At 45.7% G+C, this 17,276-nt stretch overlaps 1 protein-coding gene across 2 annotated transcripts in view; it reads left to right on the top strand.

Moving 5' to 3' along the window:
- The first annotated feature begins 418 nt into the window (after nucleotides 1-418).
- The window catches only part of LOC139541679 (tumor protein p63-regulated gene 1-like protein), a 78,932-nt gene continuing 62,074 nt past the window's right edge, over nucleotides 419-17,276 (top strand). Inside the window, exons 1-4 of one of the 2 annotated variants that reach the window (XM_071346604.1) lie at nucleotides 448-541; nucleotides 1,670-1,720; nucleotides 2,044-2,509; nucleotides 4,845-4,933. In XM_071346604.1, the coding sequence (XP_071202705.1) occupies nucleotides 2,060-2,509; nucleotides 4,845-4,933 (539 nt within the window). In that variant the 5' untranslated portion in view covers nucleotides 448-541; nucleotides 1,670-1,720; nucleotides 2,044-2,059. Of the gene's footprint in view, nucleotides 542-1,669; nucleotides 1,721-2,043; nucleotides 2,510-4,844; nucleotides 4,934-17,276 lie in introns of both variants that reach the window. The other variant, XM_071346603.1, reaches the window with a different exon arrangement.

Below are 17,276 nucleotides of genomic sequence, written 5' to 3' on the forward strand. Positions count from 1 at the left end.
AAAATATAGCCAAGAAAATTAAATGTTATTGCAATCACTGTAGGGCAATTCTTATAGACTGTAGGAACATTTGGTGGGTGTCTTTGAATATTTAAATACCCTTAAACTGATTATTTTTCGTAGGGTGAATAGCTGGCTATAAGCTAGGCCTGTAACCACAATGTATGGGTGGCATGGGCAATATCTGAGCCACATTTGAATATAGAACTTTACATTGAATTGGTATCAGATATGCGGTAGCTGACTGCAGGCGACAGCCTTCTCAAACAGTTCAGCCATTCAGCCATTTAGGCTAAATAGCTCTAGCTCAGGGAGTAGTGTCGCCTTCCTTCACTACTGGCCCAGTGTACAGATTGTCCAGCACCGAAACTACCGTGAACAGCAAGTGTGTTGTGTTTCCGTGTACGTCCCCGTGGCTGCCCATTTAACTAAAACACGGAACAAGGAAACAAACACCTGCAGTTGCGCATCTTTCACTGGCTCTCATACCACTCGTTTTCCTCTGACAACAATACGTCCCAGAGTTCACAAATACAAACTGGTAAGTAGCCTATACTTGTTATACTATCCCAATTTGTTTGAAAAAGAAGTTTTTTTTCCTCCGATATTGTTTCAATAAAGAAACAGCAAAACACAAATATGTCACGTTAGATTTCTGGTGCGTAATGTAGCCGAATGATTCTGTTCCATGACATACTCTCAGCACTAAAGTCTATTACACTTGTTTCAAGACCGAAGCATAATGAAACTTAGTACTGAAACCTAGTAATTATAGCGTAATGAAACCTAGTAGTTCTAATTATAGCCTATTTAATTGACGGATGCACATGTAACAGGGTTGGTTATGTTTCCACTTGCCTCTAAAGAAATGTGTATTTGATGTTCAAGCATTGCCTTTGTGGAGCGATGGGTAACGATGCTTCGTGGGCGACCGTTGTTGATGTGTGCAGAGGGTCCCTGGTTCGCGCCCGTGTCGGGGCGAGGGGACGGTTTAAAGTTATACTGTAACATTGATGTTGTTGACCCGGATCACTGGTTGCTGCGGAAAAGGAGGAGGTTAAAAGGGGGGTGAGTGTAACGGATGTGAAATGGCTAGCTAGTTAGCGGTGGTGCGCGCTACTAGCATTTCAATCAGTTACGTCACTTGCTCTGAGACTTAAGTAGGGTTGCCCCTTGCTCTGCAAGGGCCGTGGCCTTTGTGGAGCGATGGGTAACGATGCTTCGTGGGCGACCGTTGTTGATGTGTGCAGAGGGTCCCTGGTTCGCGCCCGTGTTGGGGCGAGGGGACGGTCTAAAGTTATACTGTTACACACACTTGGGGGGGGGGGGGATTGAATACAGGTAGACATTGCCTAATCACTGACCAAAGCTATCAAACATGAATTGCCAACAGTAAATGGGAACCAATACAAGAGAAAGGCTATTTGTTCACTCCATGGCACCCTATTCCCTATCAGTGCAGTGCACTCCTTCTGACCAGAACTCTATGAGCCCTGGTCTAACAGCGCGCTATGAAGGTGCCATTTGGTACACTTTAATTCTCATAGGTTTCCCCTGGCGGGGTTAGTCTGTAAAATAACACGCGTAAAGGTAATATTTCATATGAATAAAGTTAATATACAGTAAAGACTGATTAAACACAATGCTTAGTGTTCTCGATTTTTACAAGGTTTTTGTTTCTTCAAGAGATTCAAGAGATTGATTGACACCAGACTGGGAGGTACAATGGACGTCGATTGATTAGTATCGTATTCCGTTGTACACTGTGTGATTCTGTAGCAGCTGACAACGTCACTGCGTTTTGGTTCGACTTCCTACAAGCCTCTCGGGCCTGGTATTTACCAAACATTTGAATATGTCTGATTGGAATAGAAAGGGCCTCCTAGAGACCAGTTAGATATTTTGTCTTCTTTTGTTTAGGTTGCTGTTGCAAACTTCTAATGAACCTGATAGATAATAAAAAAAAGTATATTATCAACGACTGCTGTAATTTTTGTTCACCTGAATATTCCTATTACAGAATGTATGTGCGTGTTTGTTCAGATCTCATCATAGGACAATGTCTGAGGGTAAAACAGTCACTTTCAAGGATGTGGAGCTGGAGCCCCCAGAACTAGGACCAGAGACCCAGTCCTCCTCTCATCTGGACCCGACACAGACCTCACCTCAGCCCCAGAGTCAACCTGACCCCCAGAGCAACCAGACGCCCCAGAGTCAACCTGACCCCCAGAGCAACCAGGCGCCCCAGAGTCAACCTGACCCCCAGAGCAACCAGCCGCCCCAGAGCAACCAGCCGCACCAGAGCCCCCAGTCCCAGAGCCCCCAGTCCCAGAGCCCCCAGGTCCCGGAGAGTGGTCATCCCGAGGTAGAGACAGAGGAGAGAGGGTCTGCTGCCCCTACACCTGATACTGGAGCTGGAGCTAGGGATGGAGCTGGACCCGGGGCCAAGGGGAACCGTTGGACTTCTGCACTAAATCAGTTCAAACTCAAGAGGTTCTTTGTTTTGAGGGTAATAATAGCCTACTTTTTAAACTTATACTACTGTAACGGTTTACTGTACACACAGGCCTACTACTGTAACGGTTTACTGTACACACAGGCCTACTACTGTGTACTGTACACACAGGCCTACTACTGTGTACTGTACACACAGGCCTACTACTGTGTACTGTACACACAGGCCTACTACTGTAACGGTGTACTGTACACACAGGCCTACTACTGTGTACTGTACACACAGGCCTACTACTGTGTACTGTACACACAAGCCTACTACTGTGTACTGTACACACAGGCCTACTACTGTAACGGTGTACTGTACACACAGGCCTACTACTGTAACGGTGTACTGTACACACAAGCCTACTACTGTAATGGTGTACTGTACACACAAGCCTACTACTGTAACGGTTTACTGTACACACAATTCTACTACTGTAATGGTGTACTGTACACACAAGCCTACTACTGTAAAGTGAGATCAACTAATTGTTATATGGAACATTTCAATGGTTCTACTACACAGATGAATTACATTTGAATTATTGTAGTGATCCACAATGCCATGTTTATTTACTCTCAATGGAGTTTGATCAGATTAAGACCCGAGATTAACGTATCCCTCAACCGGCTGTGTCTGTCCACTCCTACAGTAAATATAATAATGATTAACCAGCCGCCAGGCCAACGAGACACTCCCAAACTAACCACATTAATCTGAGCTTTTACAGTGTATTCAGAGAGTATTCAGACACCTTCTCTTTTTCAATTTTTTTTTTTACGTTACAGCCTTATTCTAAAATTTGTTAAATATATATTTATCCTCATCAATCTATACACAATTCCCCATAATGACAAAGCAAAGTACAGAGAGATCCTTGATGAAAACCTTCAGAGCGCTCAAGACCGCAGACTGGGGAGAAGGTTCACCTTCCAAGAGGACATTGACCTTAAGCACACAGCCAAGACAACGCAGGAGTGGCTTCGGGACAAGTCTCTGAATGTGCTTGATTGGCCCAGCTGGAGCCCGGACTTGGTCCCGATTGGACATCTCTGGAGAGACCTGCAAATAGCTGTGTAGCAACCTGACAGAGATTGAGAGGATCTGTAGAGAAGAATGGGAGAAAGTCCCCAAATACAGGTGTGCTTGTAACGTCATGGGGCGACAGCGTAGCCTAGTGGTTAGAGCGTTGGCCTAGTAACCGAAAGGTTGCAAGATCGAATCCCTGAGCTGACAAGGTACAAATCTGTCATTCTGCCCCTGAACAAGGCAGTTAACCCACTGTTCCTAGGCCATCATTGAAAATAAGAATTTGTTCTTAACTGACTTGCCTAGTAAAATATATATATTTTTTTAAAGACTCAAGGCTGTAATCGCTGCCAAAGGTGTTTCAACAAAGTCTGAATATTTACCGTTTGTCAATGTGATGTTTCAGTTTTTTATTTTTAATAAATTGGCCAAAATTATGTGGGGAAAAAACAATTTTATCCATTTAGAATAACGTAACGTAACAAAATGTGGAAAAAGTCAAGGGGTCTGAATATTTTTCGACGGCACTGTATTTACTGACACGTCAATGTATTGGATGTGTTCCAAATGGCACCCTATCCCCTATATAGTGCACTACCTTTGACCAGGGCTGGCACCCTATTCCCTATATAGTGCACTACCTTTGACCAGGGCTGGCACCCTATTTCCTATATAGTGCACTACTTTAGACAGGGGCTGGCACCCTATTTCCTATATAGTGCACTACTTTAGACAGGGGCTGGCACCCTATTTCCTATATAGTGCACTACCTTTGACCAGGGCTGGCACCCTATTTCCTATATAGGGCACTACCTTTGACCAGGGCTGGCACCCTATTCCCTATATAGTGCACTACTTAAGACCTGCAAAATTTGTGGTTTCACATGTTAATAACTTTCCCACATGTGAAAATCACACTTTCGCTTTGTGCCATTTAATATCAAGAAGAACTTCTGTAGTTGAGGACAAAATTAGTATTGCAAACAAAACAAACTCAAAACTATTAAAGGAAAACTGTCTTTTTTGGTATTTGTATCATTAGTCCATTGTTGACATAGTCCCAAAATATTTTGCTTGTCAGCAATCAAGTTTTCAAGATATGTAACTTTCTAAATATAGAAATTATCCGCGTATGATGTGTTTTGCAATAGAATCAAGGTCACTGTGACTCAGATGATAATGATCGCTAAATGGTCGAAATAATTCTGACGTTTCAGCTCTCATAACGGCAAGACGTATATTTAAACGTGGATATTGTCCCATTTTTTTAAAGGTTGAATTGTAATCTAACACATTGTTTCCCTGTCCTGTGCAGCCTGGGACCCTGGACCAAGCCCTGGAAGACATCAAGGCTCTGATCAATCAGGAGGACGGAGCTGTCCACGGTGTCTGGCTCATGGCTGAGTGAGTTTCATTATTACCCATACCATGTCTCCTATCCCTTACAACAACAAAAAAACATGTCAAATGAGCATTTTCACATGTATTACATTTAGAGTTGATATGTTAACATGACCTTTTCACAGTAGGAGTCACATGAACTTATGGATACCATTTGTATTTCTCTGTGTCCAGTAAGAACGGTCCCGTGTGGCTCAGTTGGTAGAGCATGGCGCTTGCAACGCCAGGGTTGTGGGTTCATTCCCCACGGGGGGACCAGGATGAATATGTATGAACTTTCCAATTTGTAAGTCGCTCTGGATAAGAGCGTCTGCTAAATGACTTAAATGTAAATGTAAGAAGGAAGTTAGCATTGGCTGGTGAAACTACCTCTAACTTACATTAGCACTTCCAGTCTTTGTGCTAATGCTAGCAGTTACCCATAGACTTCTAGACATTGTGCTAACGCTAGCAGATACTTCTAGACATTGTGCTAACGCTAGCAGATACCCATAGACTTCCAGTCATTGTGCTAACGCTAGCAGATACCCATAGACTTCCAGTCATTGTGCTAACGCTAGCAGATGCCCATAGACTTCTAGACATTGTGCTAACGCTAGCAGATACCCATAGACTTCCAGTCATTGTGCTAACGCTAGCAGATACCCATAGACTTCCAGTCATTGTGCTAACGCTAGCAGATACCCATAGACTTCCAGTCATTGTGCTAACGCTAGCAGATACCCATAGACTTCCAGTAATTGTGCTAACGCTAGCAGATACTCACAGACTTCCAGTCATTGTGCTAATGCTAGCAGATACCCATAGACTTCCAGTCATTGTGCTAACGCTAGCAGATACCCATAGACTTCCAGTCATTGTGCTAACGCTAGCAGTTACCCATAGACTTCCAATCATTGTGCTAAAGCTAGTTAATTATTGCACTAGTTAGCAACTTCCTTCAAACTGCTCGCAGAGACACATCTGACTCTGGGTCAGTAGATAAAGGGCCTCATCTGACTCTGGGTCAGTAGATAAAGGACCTCATCTGACTCTGGGTCAGTAGATAAAGGGCCTCATCTGACTCTGGGTCAGTAGATAAAGGTCCTCATCTGACTCTGGGTCAGTAGATAAAGGACCTCATCTGACTCTGGGTCAGTAGATAAAGGACCCCATCTGACTCTGGGTCAGTAGATAAAGGGCCTCCTCTGACTCTGGGTCAGTAGATAAAGGGCCTCATCTGACTCTGGGTCAGTAGATTACGGGCCTCATCTGACTCTGGGTTCAGTAGATAAAGGTCCTCATCTGACTCTGGGTCAGTAGATTACGGGCCTCATCTGACTCTGGGTTCAGTAGATAAAGGGCCTCATCTGACTCTGGGTCAGTAGATTACGGGCCTCATCTGACTCTGGGTCAGTAGATAAAGGTCCTCATCTGACTCTGGGTCAGTAGATAAAGGGCCTCATCTGACTCTGGGTCAGTAGATAAAGGGCCTCATCTGACTCTGGGTCAGTAGATAAAGGACCTCATCTGACTCTGGGTCAGTAGATAAAGGACCCCATCTGACTCTGGGTCAGTAGATAAAGGACCTCATCTGACTCTGGGTCAGTAGATAAAGGGCCCCATCTGACTCTGGGTCAGTAGATAAAGGGCCTCATCTGACTCTGGGTCAGTAGATAAAGGACCTCATCTGACTCTGGGTCAGTAGATAAAGGGCCTCATCTGACTCTGGGTCAGTAGATAAAGCGCCTCATCTGACTCTGGGTCAGTAGATAAAGGACCCCATCTGACTCTGGGTCAGTAGATAAAGGACCTCATCTGACTCTGGGTCAGTAGATAAAGGGCCTCATCTGACTCTGGGTCAGTAGATAAAGGACCTCATCTGACTCTGGGTCAGTAAATAAAGGGCCTCATCTGACTCTGGGTTCAGTAGATAAAGGGCCTCATCTGACTCTGGGTCAGTAGATAAAGGACCTCATCTGACTCTGGGTCAGTAGATAAAGGACCTCATCTGACTCTGGGTCAGTAGATAAAGGGCCTCATCTGACTCTGGGTCAGTAGATAAAGGGCCTCATCTGACTCTGGGTCAGTAGATAAAGCGCCTCATCTGACTCTGGGTCAGTAGATAAAGGACCCCATCTGACTCTGGGTCAGTAGATAAAGGACCTCATCTGACTCTGGGTCAGTAGATAAAGGGCCTCATCTGACTCTGGGTCAGTAGATAAAGGACCTCATCTGACTCTGGGTCAGTAAATAAAGGGCCTCATCTGACTCTGGGTTCAGTAGATAAAGGGCCTCATCTGACTCTGGGTCAGTAGATAAAGGACCTCATCTGACTCTGGGTCAGTAGATAAAGGGCCTCATCTGACTCTGGGTCAGTAGATAAAGGACCTCATCTGACTCTGGGTCAGTAGATAAAGGGCCTCATCTGACTCTGGGTCAGTAGATAAAGGTCCTCATCTGACTCTGGGTCAGTAGATAAAGGACCTCATCTGACTCTGGGTCAGTAGATAAAGGACCCCATCTGACTCTGGGTCAGTAGATAAAGGGCCTCCTCTGACTCTGGGTCAGTAGATAAAGGGCCTCATCTGACTCTGGGTCAGTAGATTACGGGCCTCATCTGACTCTGGGTTCAGTAGATAAAGGTCCTCATCTGACTCTGGGTCAGTAGATTACGGGCCTCATCTGACTCTGGGTTCAGTAGATAAAGGGCCTCATCTGACTCTGGGTCAGTAGATTACGGGCCTCATCTGACTCTGGGTCAGTAGATAAAGGTCCTCATCTGACTCTGGGTCAGTAGATAAAGGGCCTCATCTGACTCTGGGTCAGTAGATAAAGGGCCTCATCTGACTCTGGGTCAGTAGATAAAGGACCTCATCTGACTCTGGGTCAGTAGATAAAGGACCCCATCTGACTCTGGGTCAGTAGATAAAGGACCTCATCTGACTCTGGGTCAGTAGATAAAGGGCCTCATCTGACTCTGGGTCAGTAGATAAAGCGCCTCATCTGACTCTGGGTCAGTAGATAAAGGACCCCATCTGACTCTGGGTCAGTAGATAAAGGACCTCATCTGACTCTGGGTCAGTAGATAAAGGGCCTCATCTGACTCTGGGTCAGTAGATAAAGGGCCTCATCTGACTCTGGGTTCAGTAGATAAAGGGCCTCATCTGACTCTGGGTCAGTAGATAAAGGACCTCATCTGACTCTGGGTCAGTAGATAAAGGACCTCATCTGACTCTGGGTCAGTAGATAAAGGACCTCATCTGACTCTGGGTCAGTAAATAAAGGGCCTCATCTGACTCTGGGTTCAGTAGATAAAGGGCCTCATCTGACTCTGGGTCAGTAGATAAAGGACCTCATCTGACTCTGGGTCAGTAGATAAAGGACCTCATCTGACTCTGGGTCAGTAGATAAAGGGCCTCATCTGACTCTGGGTCAGTAGATAAAGGACCTCATCTGACTCTGGGTCAGTAGATAAAGGACCTCATCTGACTCTGGGTCAGTAGATAAAGGACCTCATCTGACTCTGGGTCAGTAGATAAAGGGCCTCATCTGACTCTGGGTCAGTAGATAAAGGGCCTCATCTGACTCTGGGTCAGTAGATAAAGGGCCTCATCTGACTCTGGGTCAGTAGATAAAGGGCCTCATCTGACTCTGGGTCAGTAGATAAAGGACCTCATCTGACTCTGGGTCAGTAGATAAAGGGCTTCATTGCCAAAAATCCCAAAGTGTCTGTTTTAAGGAGGAAAATAGCATTATCCACAGTGTCTGGCTGAGTGAGTTTATCACGTAGAAATACATGATAGATTATTTATCACTATGTCTCTTCGATGTCCTTGTTCCCATGGGCATTCTAGGCAAAGTGAGCTGGTTGTAAACTGGTTTTCTGGTTGAGATGACTTCATATGATCAGGTTACAACCAACTGGTCAGAGCCAATTAGGGGTGTTCCTGATTCCCATCGTAGGTGCAACTGAAACAAACCACTGATCACAGTATGGACATGAGGCCGATCGCTTTTCTCTGGAATTGATATACTTGGAGCAGAATATCTCCAAACCTGGTCACTCTCAGCATTGGGGAAGTGCCAGGAACCACACAATACGATTTCACCATGCTTAGGTGCCGATATGATATGTACTGTATTGTGATTCTCATGATTCTATATGTATTGTGATTCTCACGAGTCTATACGTATTGTGATTCTCACGATTCTCACGATTCTATACGTATTGTGATTCTCACGATTCTCACGATTCTATACGTATTGTGATTCTCATGATTCTATACGTATTGTGATTCTCACGATTCTCACGAGTCTATACGTATTGTGATTCTCATGATTCTATATGTATTGTGATTCTCATGATTCTATACATATTGTGATTCTCACGATTCTCACGATTCTATACGTATTGTGATTCTCATGATTCTATACGTATTGTGATTCTCATGATTCTATACGTATTGTGATTCTCACGATTCTATATGTATTGTGATTCTCATGATTCTCACGATTCTATACGTATTGTGATTCTCATGATTCTCACGATTCTATACTTATTGTGTTTCGAATACTGTGATTGTGTTGATGTTCGACATATTGCTCACTATACAGTATATCTGCTACAGAGAAACAAGAAAGAGAATGAGAAATGAGCTTTGATTAGTCATGGAACAAACAAAATGCTGAAAACAGGTTTGATTACTATTTAAAAATGCTGAAAACAGGTTTGATTACTATTTAACAATGCTGAAAAGAGGTTGGATTACTATTTAAAAAGCAGATGGAGAACAAGCTATAGCTGACGCTATCTAGCAAATATAAATGTTCATTTTACGTATGATACTTGGAGTCAAAGTATCCATATAATATTGGACGTTAGCTGTGAGGGCTGATATGCCCATGCATTGACTTTTGTTCCCTATACATGTCGGGGATGTTATTCACGAGGACATATTGTTCTGTCTCACGATTCCCGGGCATTAAACGGCACATGGGGCTGTTCAGTGGGCTGTATTGATGAATAACAGATTCCATATGGGACGTTTAGTGGGCTGCGTGGCTGTATTGATGAAAAACTGATTCCATATGGGATGTTCAGTGGGCTGCGTGGCTGTATTGATGAAAAACAGATTCCATATGGGATGTTCAGTGGGCTGCATGGCTGTATTGATGAAAAACAGATTCCATATGGGATGTTTAGTGGGCTGCGTGGCCGTATTGATGAATAACAGATTCCATATGGGATGTTCAGTGGGCTGCGTGGCTGTATTGATGAAAAACAGATTCCATATGGGATGTTCAGTGGGCTGCGTGGCTGTATTGATGAAAAACAGATTCCATATGGGATGTTCAGTGGGCTGCGTGGCTGTATTGATGAAAAACAGATTCCATATGGGATGTTCAGTGGGCTGCGTGGCTGTATTGATGAAAAACAGATTCCATATGGGATGTTCGGTGGGCTGCGTGGCTGTATTGATGAAAAACAGATTCCATATGGGATGTTCAGTGGGCTGCGTGGCTGTATTGATGAAAAACTGATTCCATATGGGATGTTTAGTGGGCTGCGTGGCCGTATTGATGAATAACAGATTCCATATGGGATGTTCAGTGGGCTGCGTGGCTGTATTGATGAAAAACAGATTCCATATGGGATGTTCAGTGGGCTGCGTGGCTGTATTGATGAAAAACAGATTCCATATGGGATGTTCAGTGGGCTGCGTGGCCGTATTGATGAATAACAGATTCCATATGGGATGTTTAGTGGGCTGCGTGGCTGTATTGATGAATAACAGATTCCATATGGGATGTTTAGTGGGCTGCGTGGCTGTATTGATGAATAACAGATTCCATATGGGATGTTTAGTGGGCTGCGTGGCTGTATTGATGAATAACAGATTCCATATGGGATGTTTAGTGGGCTGCGTGGCCGTATTGATGAATAACAGATTCCATATGGGATGTTTAGTGGGCTGCGTGGCTGTATTGATGAAAAACAGATTCCATATGGGATGTTCAGTGGGCTGCGTGGCTGTATTGATGAAAAACAGATTCCATATGGGATGTTCAGTGGGCTGCGTGGCTGTATTGATGAAAAACAGATTCCATATGGGATGTTTAGTGGGCTGCGTGGCTGTATTGATGAAAAACAGATTCCATATGGGATGTTCAGTGGGCTGCGTGGCTCTATTGATGAATGACAGATTCCATATGGGATGTTCAGTGGGCTGCGTGGCCGTATTGATGAATAACAGATTCCATATGGGATGTTCAGTGGGCTGCGTGGCTGTATTGATGAATAACAGATTCCATATGGGATGTTTAGTGGGCTGCGTGGCCGTATTGATGAATAACAGATTCCATATGGGATGTTTAGTGGGCTGCGTGGCTGTATTGATGAAAAACAGATTCCATATGGGATGTTCAGTGGGCTGCGTGGCTGTATTGATGAATAACAGATTCCATATGGGATGTTCAGTGGGCTGCGTGGCTGTATTGATGAAAAACAGATTCCATATGGGATGTTCAGTGGGCTGCGTGGCTGTATTGATGAATAACAGATTCCATATGGAATCGAATGGTGGGCTTTTGTACAGATGCCCGCCATCACGGGACGGCGGGCAGGCCTTTTCACTCTAGTAATGAATGTGTCTCCCTCTGCCATATGGAAGCATTGTGTGATACACCGTACTGAGCAATAATGGATACACCGGAAGCAACAGGTAACTTAGATGGTAAAGTACAACACGCACGCCTGTTTACTAAACTATGTGGAGATATGGAATCACAGCATGACGATGTTTCATTTCACACCGGGGCTTGGTGTTTATCGGGGGGGGTGGGGGGGGGGCTGAGAAAGATCTTTCACATTGAGAGAGGAACTGTTGTCGTTCACAATGGATGTGTAAACCAACAGACTTGGTTGAATTTCCGTGTAATGAAAATAAAATAACAGGAAACAGCATCAGTAAGTGTCCCACACCATGGATGACTGTTCACCTCCAACACTTGGAAGAACACCATGGAACCTACTTCCCAAACCGTTTAACTGTGATCCTGGCTCAGTTGACATGCCGCTAAGGGGAAATGGAACAGCTGATTGAGCTGTCATGTGACCCGAATGCTGCAGACAAAGTATTCACGGGGTCACTCCGGAGGAGTTTTGGTTCCTGACTCAAGGGGAATGATACCCTGCCGTCTGCCTCTGAGCATCAATGTGGCGTTCAAAACCGCGGGCAACTTGGAACGAGGAAATCTACGACTTCACTGCATTCCTGACAACTGGGAACTATGGCGGGGGGGGGGGGGAACGAGCTCCAACTCGGAATTCCAACTCAGGAACTCAGGCCTCTTTTGAGAGATCCGGCCTGTAGATCACTGACGTCTTGATTTGACCTTTGCATTTTTCAGAGTTCCCAGTTCGCCAGCTCATATCTGTGTGAAGCTGGAGTCAGTGCTCTCGTCTCCGTTAAAACCAAATATCCATCCAGGTTGGATGTGACAGCAGAGATGAGGTGCGCACTGTCGACCACGCCCCCCTGACTTTGAGAAGCTCTGAGGGGACACGCGTCAAGCCACACCCATCTCGTTAGTGGTGGTGAGATAAGATACACTAATTTGTAACTGACTCTCATAGCCCCACATGGGAGATGTGATGGGAGATTTGAGAATACAATCAGAAATACTGATCGAATGTTTTTCAATTGACTGTTTTTCAATTGGCTGTTCATTACAGAATGGGTGGGGTCGCGAGAATTTTCAGATGTCAAAATGGGGTCGTGGGACCAAAAAAGTAAAGGAACCAATGTAGTACTTTGGACCAGAGCCCTATGGGGAATAAAGTACCATTTAGGACACAGCCAGGCTCTTCCTGACGGGTCAGGAGCAGGAAGCAGGAAGAAGGCGTTATATATATATATATATATACACACACTACTCACACACACACTACACACACAGACAGACAGACAGACAGACAGACAGACAGACAGACAGACAGACAGACAGACAGACAGACAGACAGACAGACAGACAGACAGACAGACAGACAGACAGACAGACACATACACTCTCGCACACACACACACACACACACACACAGACACTCTCGCACACACACACACAGACACACACACACACACAGACAGACGCACACACACACACAGACGCACACACACACACACACAGACGCACACACACACACACACACAAAGAGGCACACATGGCTGCTTGGCTGAGGAGTTACTATGTTGTTGGTATCATGCTTTAACTCAAGCAGCCATGTAGACCACAAGGGGCCTGACCCTCATCCACCCCCCCACCCTCTGTCCCCTCTCTGCTCTGCCCAGGCAAGGTTAGTCATCCTATCTGCCCAGTCAAAGTTAGTCATCCTATCTGCCCAGTCAAGGTTAGTCATCAGTATCAGTCAAAGTTACTTCAGCTCTTTCTTCTGCTGTTGTTTTGACTTGCCTCAGCTTGGCTGCTCAGTGAACTATCCACCCAGCGACCCTGAAGGCTTCTAGCAGAAATCTGAGTGTCGACGGAGACGGAGACGGAGGCCACGTGCTACCGGCTCACTGAGCTGTGGAAGAGAGAGCGAGAGAGAATCCATGCCATTGTTAATTACTTGTATGAACAGGGGCAAGGGACTGTGTGTTTGTGTGTGTTTGTGTGTGTGTGTGTGTGTTTGTGTGTTTGTTTGTGTGTGTGTGTGTTTGTGTGTGCGTGTGAGACACAAACAACACGTTCAGACAAACAGAGGTACTCATGACATCAATTAATAAGACAACATTTCTCTGCTCCCCGTTAGACTCAGAGGTGCTGAAGGAATGAATAGGGGGTGTGGATGACAGAGGGGGTGTGGATGACAGAGGGGGTGTGGGAGACAGAGGGGGTGTGGATGACAGAGGGGGTGTGGGAGACAGAGGGGGTGTGGGAGACAGAGGGGGTGTGGGAGACAGAGGGGGTGTGGGAGACAGAGGGGGTGTGGAAGACAGAGGGGGTGTGGAAGACAGAGGGGGTGTGGGAGACAGAGGGGGTGTGGGAGACAGAGGGGGTGTGGAAGACAGAGGGTGTGTGGAAGACAGAGGGTGTGTGGGAGACAGAGGGGGTGTGGATGACAGAGGGGGTGTGGGAGACAGAGGGGGTGTGGATGACAGAGGGGGTGTGGGAGACAGAGGGGGTGTGGATGACAGAGGGGGTGTGGGAGACAGAGGGGGTGTGGGAGACAGAGGGGGTGTGGGAGACAGAGGGGGTGTGGGAGACAGAGGGGGTGTGGGAGACAGAGGGGGTGTGGGAGACAGAGGGGGTGTGGGAGACAGAGGGGGTGTGGGAGACAGAGGGGGTGTGGGAGACAGATAGAGCATGAAATGCTTCTCTTTCTCTCTCCTTGTCATCATCAATAATAAATAACAGAGGAACTTTTCATTCTCTATCTTCAGTTAGATGACTGTTAGATGACTGTTAGATGACTGTTAGTCTCTGTAAGTCGCTTTGGATAAAAGCTTCTGCTAAATGTCATGTATTGTTCTCTCTCTGTCTGTCTGTCTCTGTCTGTCTGTCTGTCTGTCTGTCTGTCTGTCTGTCTGTCTGTCTGTCTGTCTGTCTGTCTGTCTGTCTGTCTGTCTGTCTGTCTGTCTGTCTGTCTGTCTGTCTGTCTGTCTGTCTGTCTGTCTGTCTGTCTGTCTGTCTGTCTCTGTCTGTCTCTGTCTGTCTCTGTCTGTCTCTCTGTCTGTCTCTGTCTGTCTGTGTCTGTCTCTGTCTCTCTGTCTGTCTCTGTCTGTCTGTCTCTGTCTGTCTGTCTGTCTGTCTGTCTCTGTCTGTCTGTCTGTCTGTCTGTCTGTCTGTCTGTCTGTCTGTCTGTCTGTCTGTCTGTCTGTCTGTCTGTCTGTCTGTCTGTCTGTCTGTCTGTCTGTCTGTCTGTCTGTCTGTCTGTCTGTCTAAGGGGCTTTATTGGCATGGGAAACATATGTTAACATTGCCAAAGCAAGTGAAGTAGATAATATACAAAAGTGAAATAAACAATAAAAATTAACAGTAAACATTACACTCATAGAAGTTCCAAAAGAATAAAGACATTTCAAATGTCATATTATGTCTATATACAGTGTTGTAATAATGTGCAAATAGTTAAAGTACAAAAGGGAAAATAAATAAACATAAATATGGGTTGTATTTACAATGGTGTTTGTTCTTCACTGGTTGCCCTTTTCTTGTGGCAACAGGTCACAAATCTTGCTGCTGTGATGGCACACTGTGGTATTTCACCCAGTATATATGGGAGTTTATCAACAAACAAAAAAATGTTTTTGAATTCTTGTGGGTCTGTGTAATCTGAGGGAAATATGTGTCTCTAATATTTGTCAGGAGGTCAGGAAGTGCTTTTCAGTTTCCACCTCATTTTGTGGGCAGTGTGCACATAGTCGGTCTTCTCTTGAGTTCTCGATTTCTGTTCCTTCTGATTTTTAAAATTTGTTCCCTAGGTGTTTTTATTCATTGATCTCCCAATTTGAATAACACTCAGAATCAACCTGTTTTTCCATTTGTTCTGTGTCTGCTACTAGGGGTGTGGCGGGGAGGGAGGGTGGTCAGCCGGTCTCACGGTAATTGACCGGTAATTAGTATAAACACGTTTATCTTATCCACGCCTCTACGTATACACGCTGGCTACAAGCCGCTAATGCTAATGTGTAACGTAGATGCAGGGAGTCAGGAAGCAGGTGGAAAATGGTGAGTTTAATAATAAACTCAAGAGCAGCGTCTGGACATGAAAACTGAACCAATACTGCCTGTTGAGTGATGCTAGGGAGTGCTAGATAAAGAGTGAGTAATCAGGCAGGTGATGAAGTACAGGTGTGTCTCATGATGGTGCGCAGGTGTGAGGGTTGCCAGGTGGGCGTAATGAGGGTTGCCAGGTGGGCGTAATGAGGGTTGCCCGATGGGCGTCATGAGGGTTGCCAGGTGGGCGTAATGAGGGTTGCCAGGTGGGCGTAATGAGGGTTGCCAGGTGGGCGTAATGAGGGTTGCCAGGTAGGCGTAATGAGGGTTGCCAGGTGGGCGTAATGAGGGTTGCCAGGTGGGCGTCATGAGGGTTGCCAGGTGGGCATCATGAGGGTTGCCAGGTGGCCGTAATGAGGGTTGCCAGGTGGACGTAATGAGGGTTGCCAGGTGGACGTAATGAGGATTGCCAGGTGGCCGTAATGAGGGTTGCCAGGTGGGCGTAATGAGGGTTGCCAGGTGGGCGTAATGAGGGTTGCCAGGTGGGCGTAATGAGGGTTGCCAGGTGGGCGTAATGAGGGTTGCCTGGTGGGCGTAATGAGGGTTGCCAGGTGGGCGTAATGAGGGTTGCCAGGTGGGCGTAATGAGGGTTGCCAGGTGGGCGTAATGAGGGTTGCCAGGTGGGCGTAATGAGGATTGCCAGGTGGGCGTAATGAGGGTTGCCAGGTGGGCGTAATGAGGGTTGCCAGGTGAGCGGTAATGAGGATTGCCAGGTGGGCGGTAATGAGGGGTTGCCAGGTGGGCGTAATGTGGGTTGCCAGGTGGGCGGTAATGAGGGTTGCCAGGTGGACGGTAATGAGGGTTGCCAGGTACGCGGTAATGAGGGTTGCCAGGTGGGAGTCATGAGGGTTGCCAGGTGGGCGTTATGAGGGTTGCCAGGTGGGCGTCATAAGGGGTTGCCAGGTGGGCGTCATAAGGGGTTGCCAGGTGGCGTCATAAGGGGTTGCCAGGACTGGTGGTTAGTAAACCGGCGACGCCAAGCGCTGGAGCTGGGGTAGACGTGACAGCCTGCCTTTGGAACATCTACATTTTTAAAAGTTCTATTAAATCAATAATATCACAATAAATCCATGATTTATTTTAGGACTGAAGAAACATTATGATATGAAGAAAATGTATTTCAGAAGAACAGAATATGAGTTGGTCTACTGGCTGTTATCTGGCTGTAGGCTTGTTCATTCATCAGACTAGATACTGTATGTTATCTGGCTACGCTCCATGTTATAGACTGTAGGCTTGTTCATTTAGCACACAAGATATGCTTATAAGTCCCCTGACATTATTTTATATGATTTTTATATTAAGAAAAATATAATTGAACTTCGCTGAATAAAATTGAAAGGATATTTATTCCCATTCTGGAGCGAGTGCTCATATGCAGTATGATATGTTGAGCGTAAAAGTGATCATTTAATACAGATTACTAGATTGAAGCATTCCATTCTATCGATTTATGCCATTATTCTCGTGAGTAAGAGTTGCTAAATAACTCTAAATCAAGTGTATAGGACATGCACTTGAGTTATTTAGCAACTCTTACTGACGAGAATAATGGCATAAATCGATAGAATGGAATGCTTCAATCTCG

This window comes from Salvelinus alpinus, chromosome 16 (genome assembly GCF_045679555.1).
Source record: "Salvelinus alpinus chromosome 16, SLU_Salpinus.1, whole genome shotgun sequence".
NCBI lineage: Eukaryota > Metazoa > Chordata > Actinopteri > Salmoniformes > Salmonidae > Salvelinus > Salvelinus alpinus.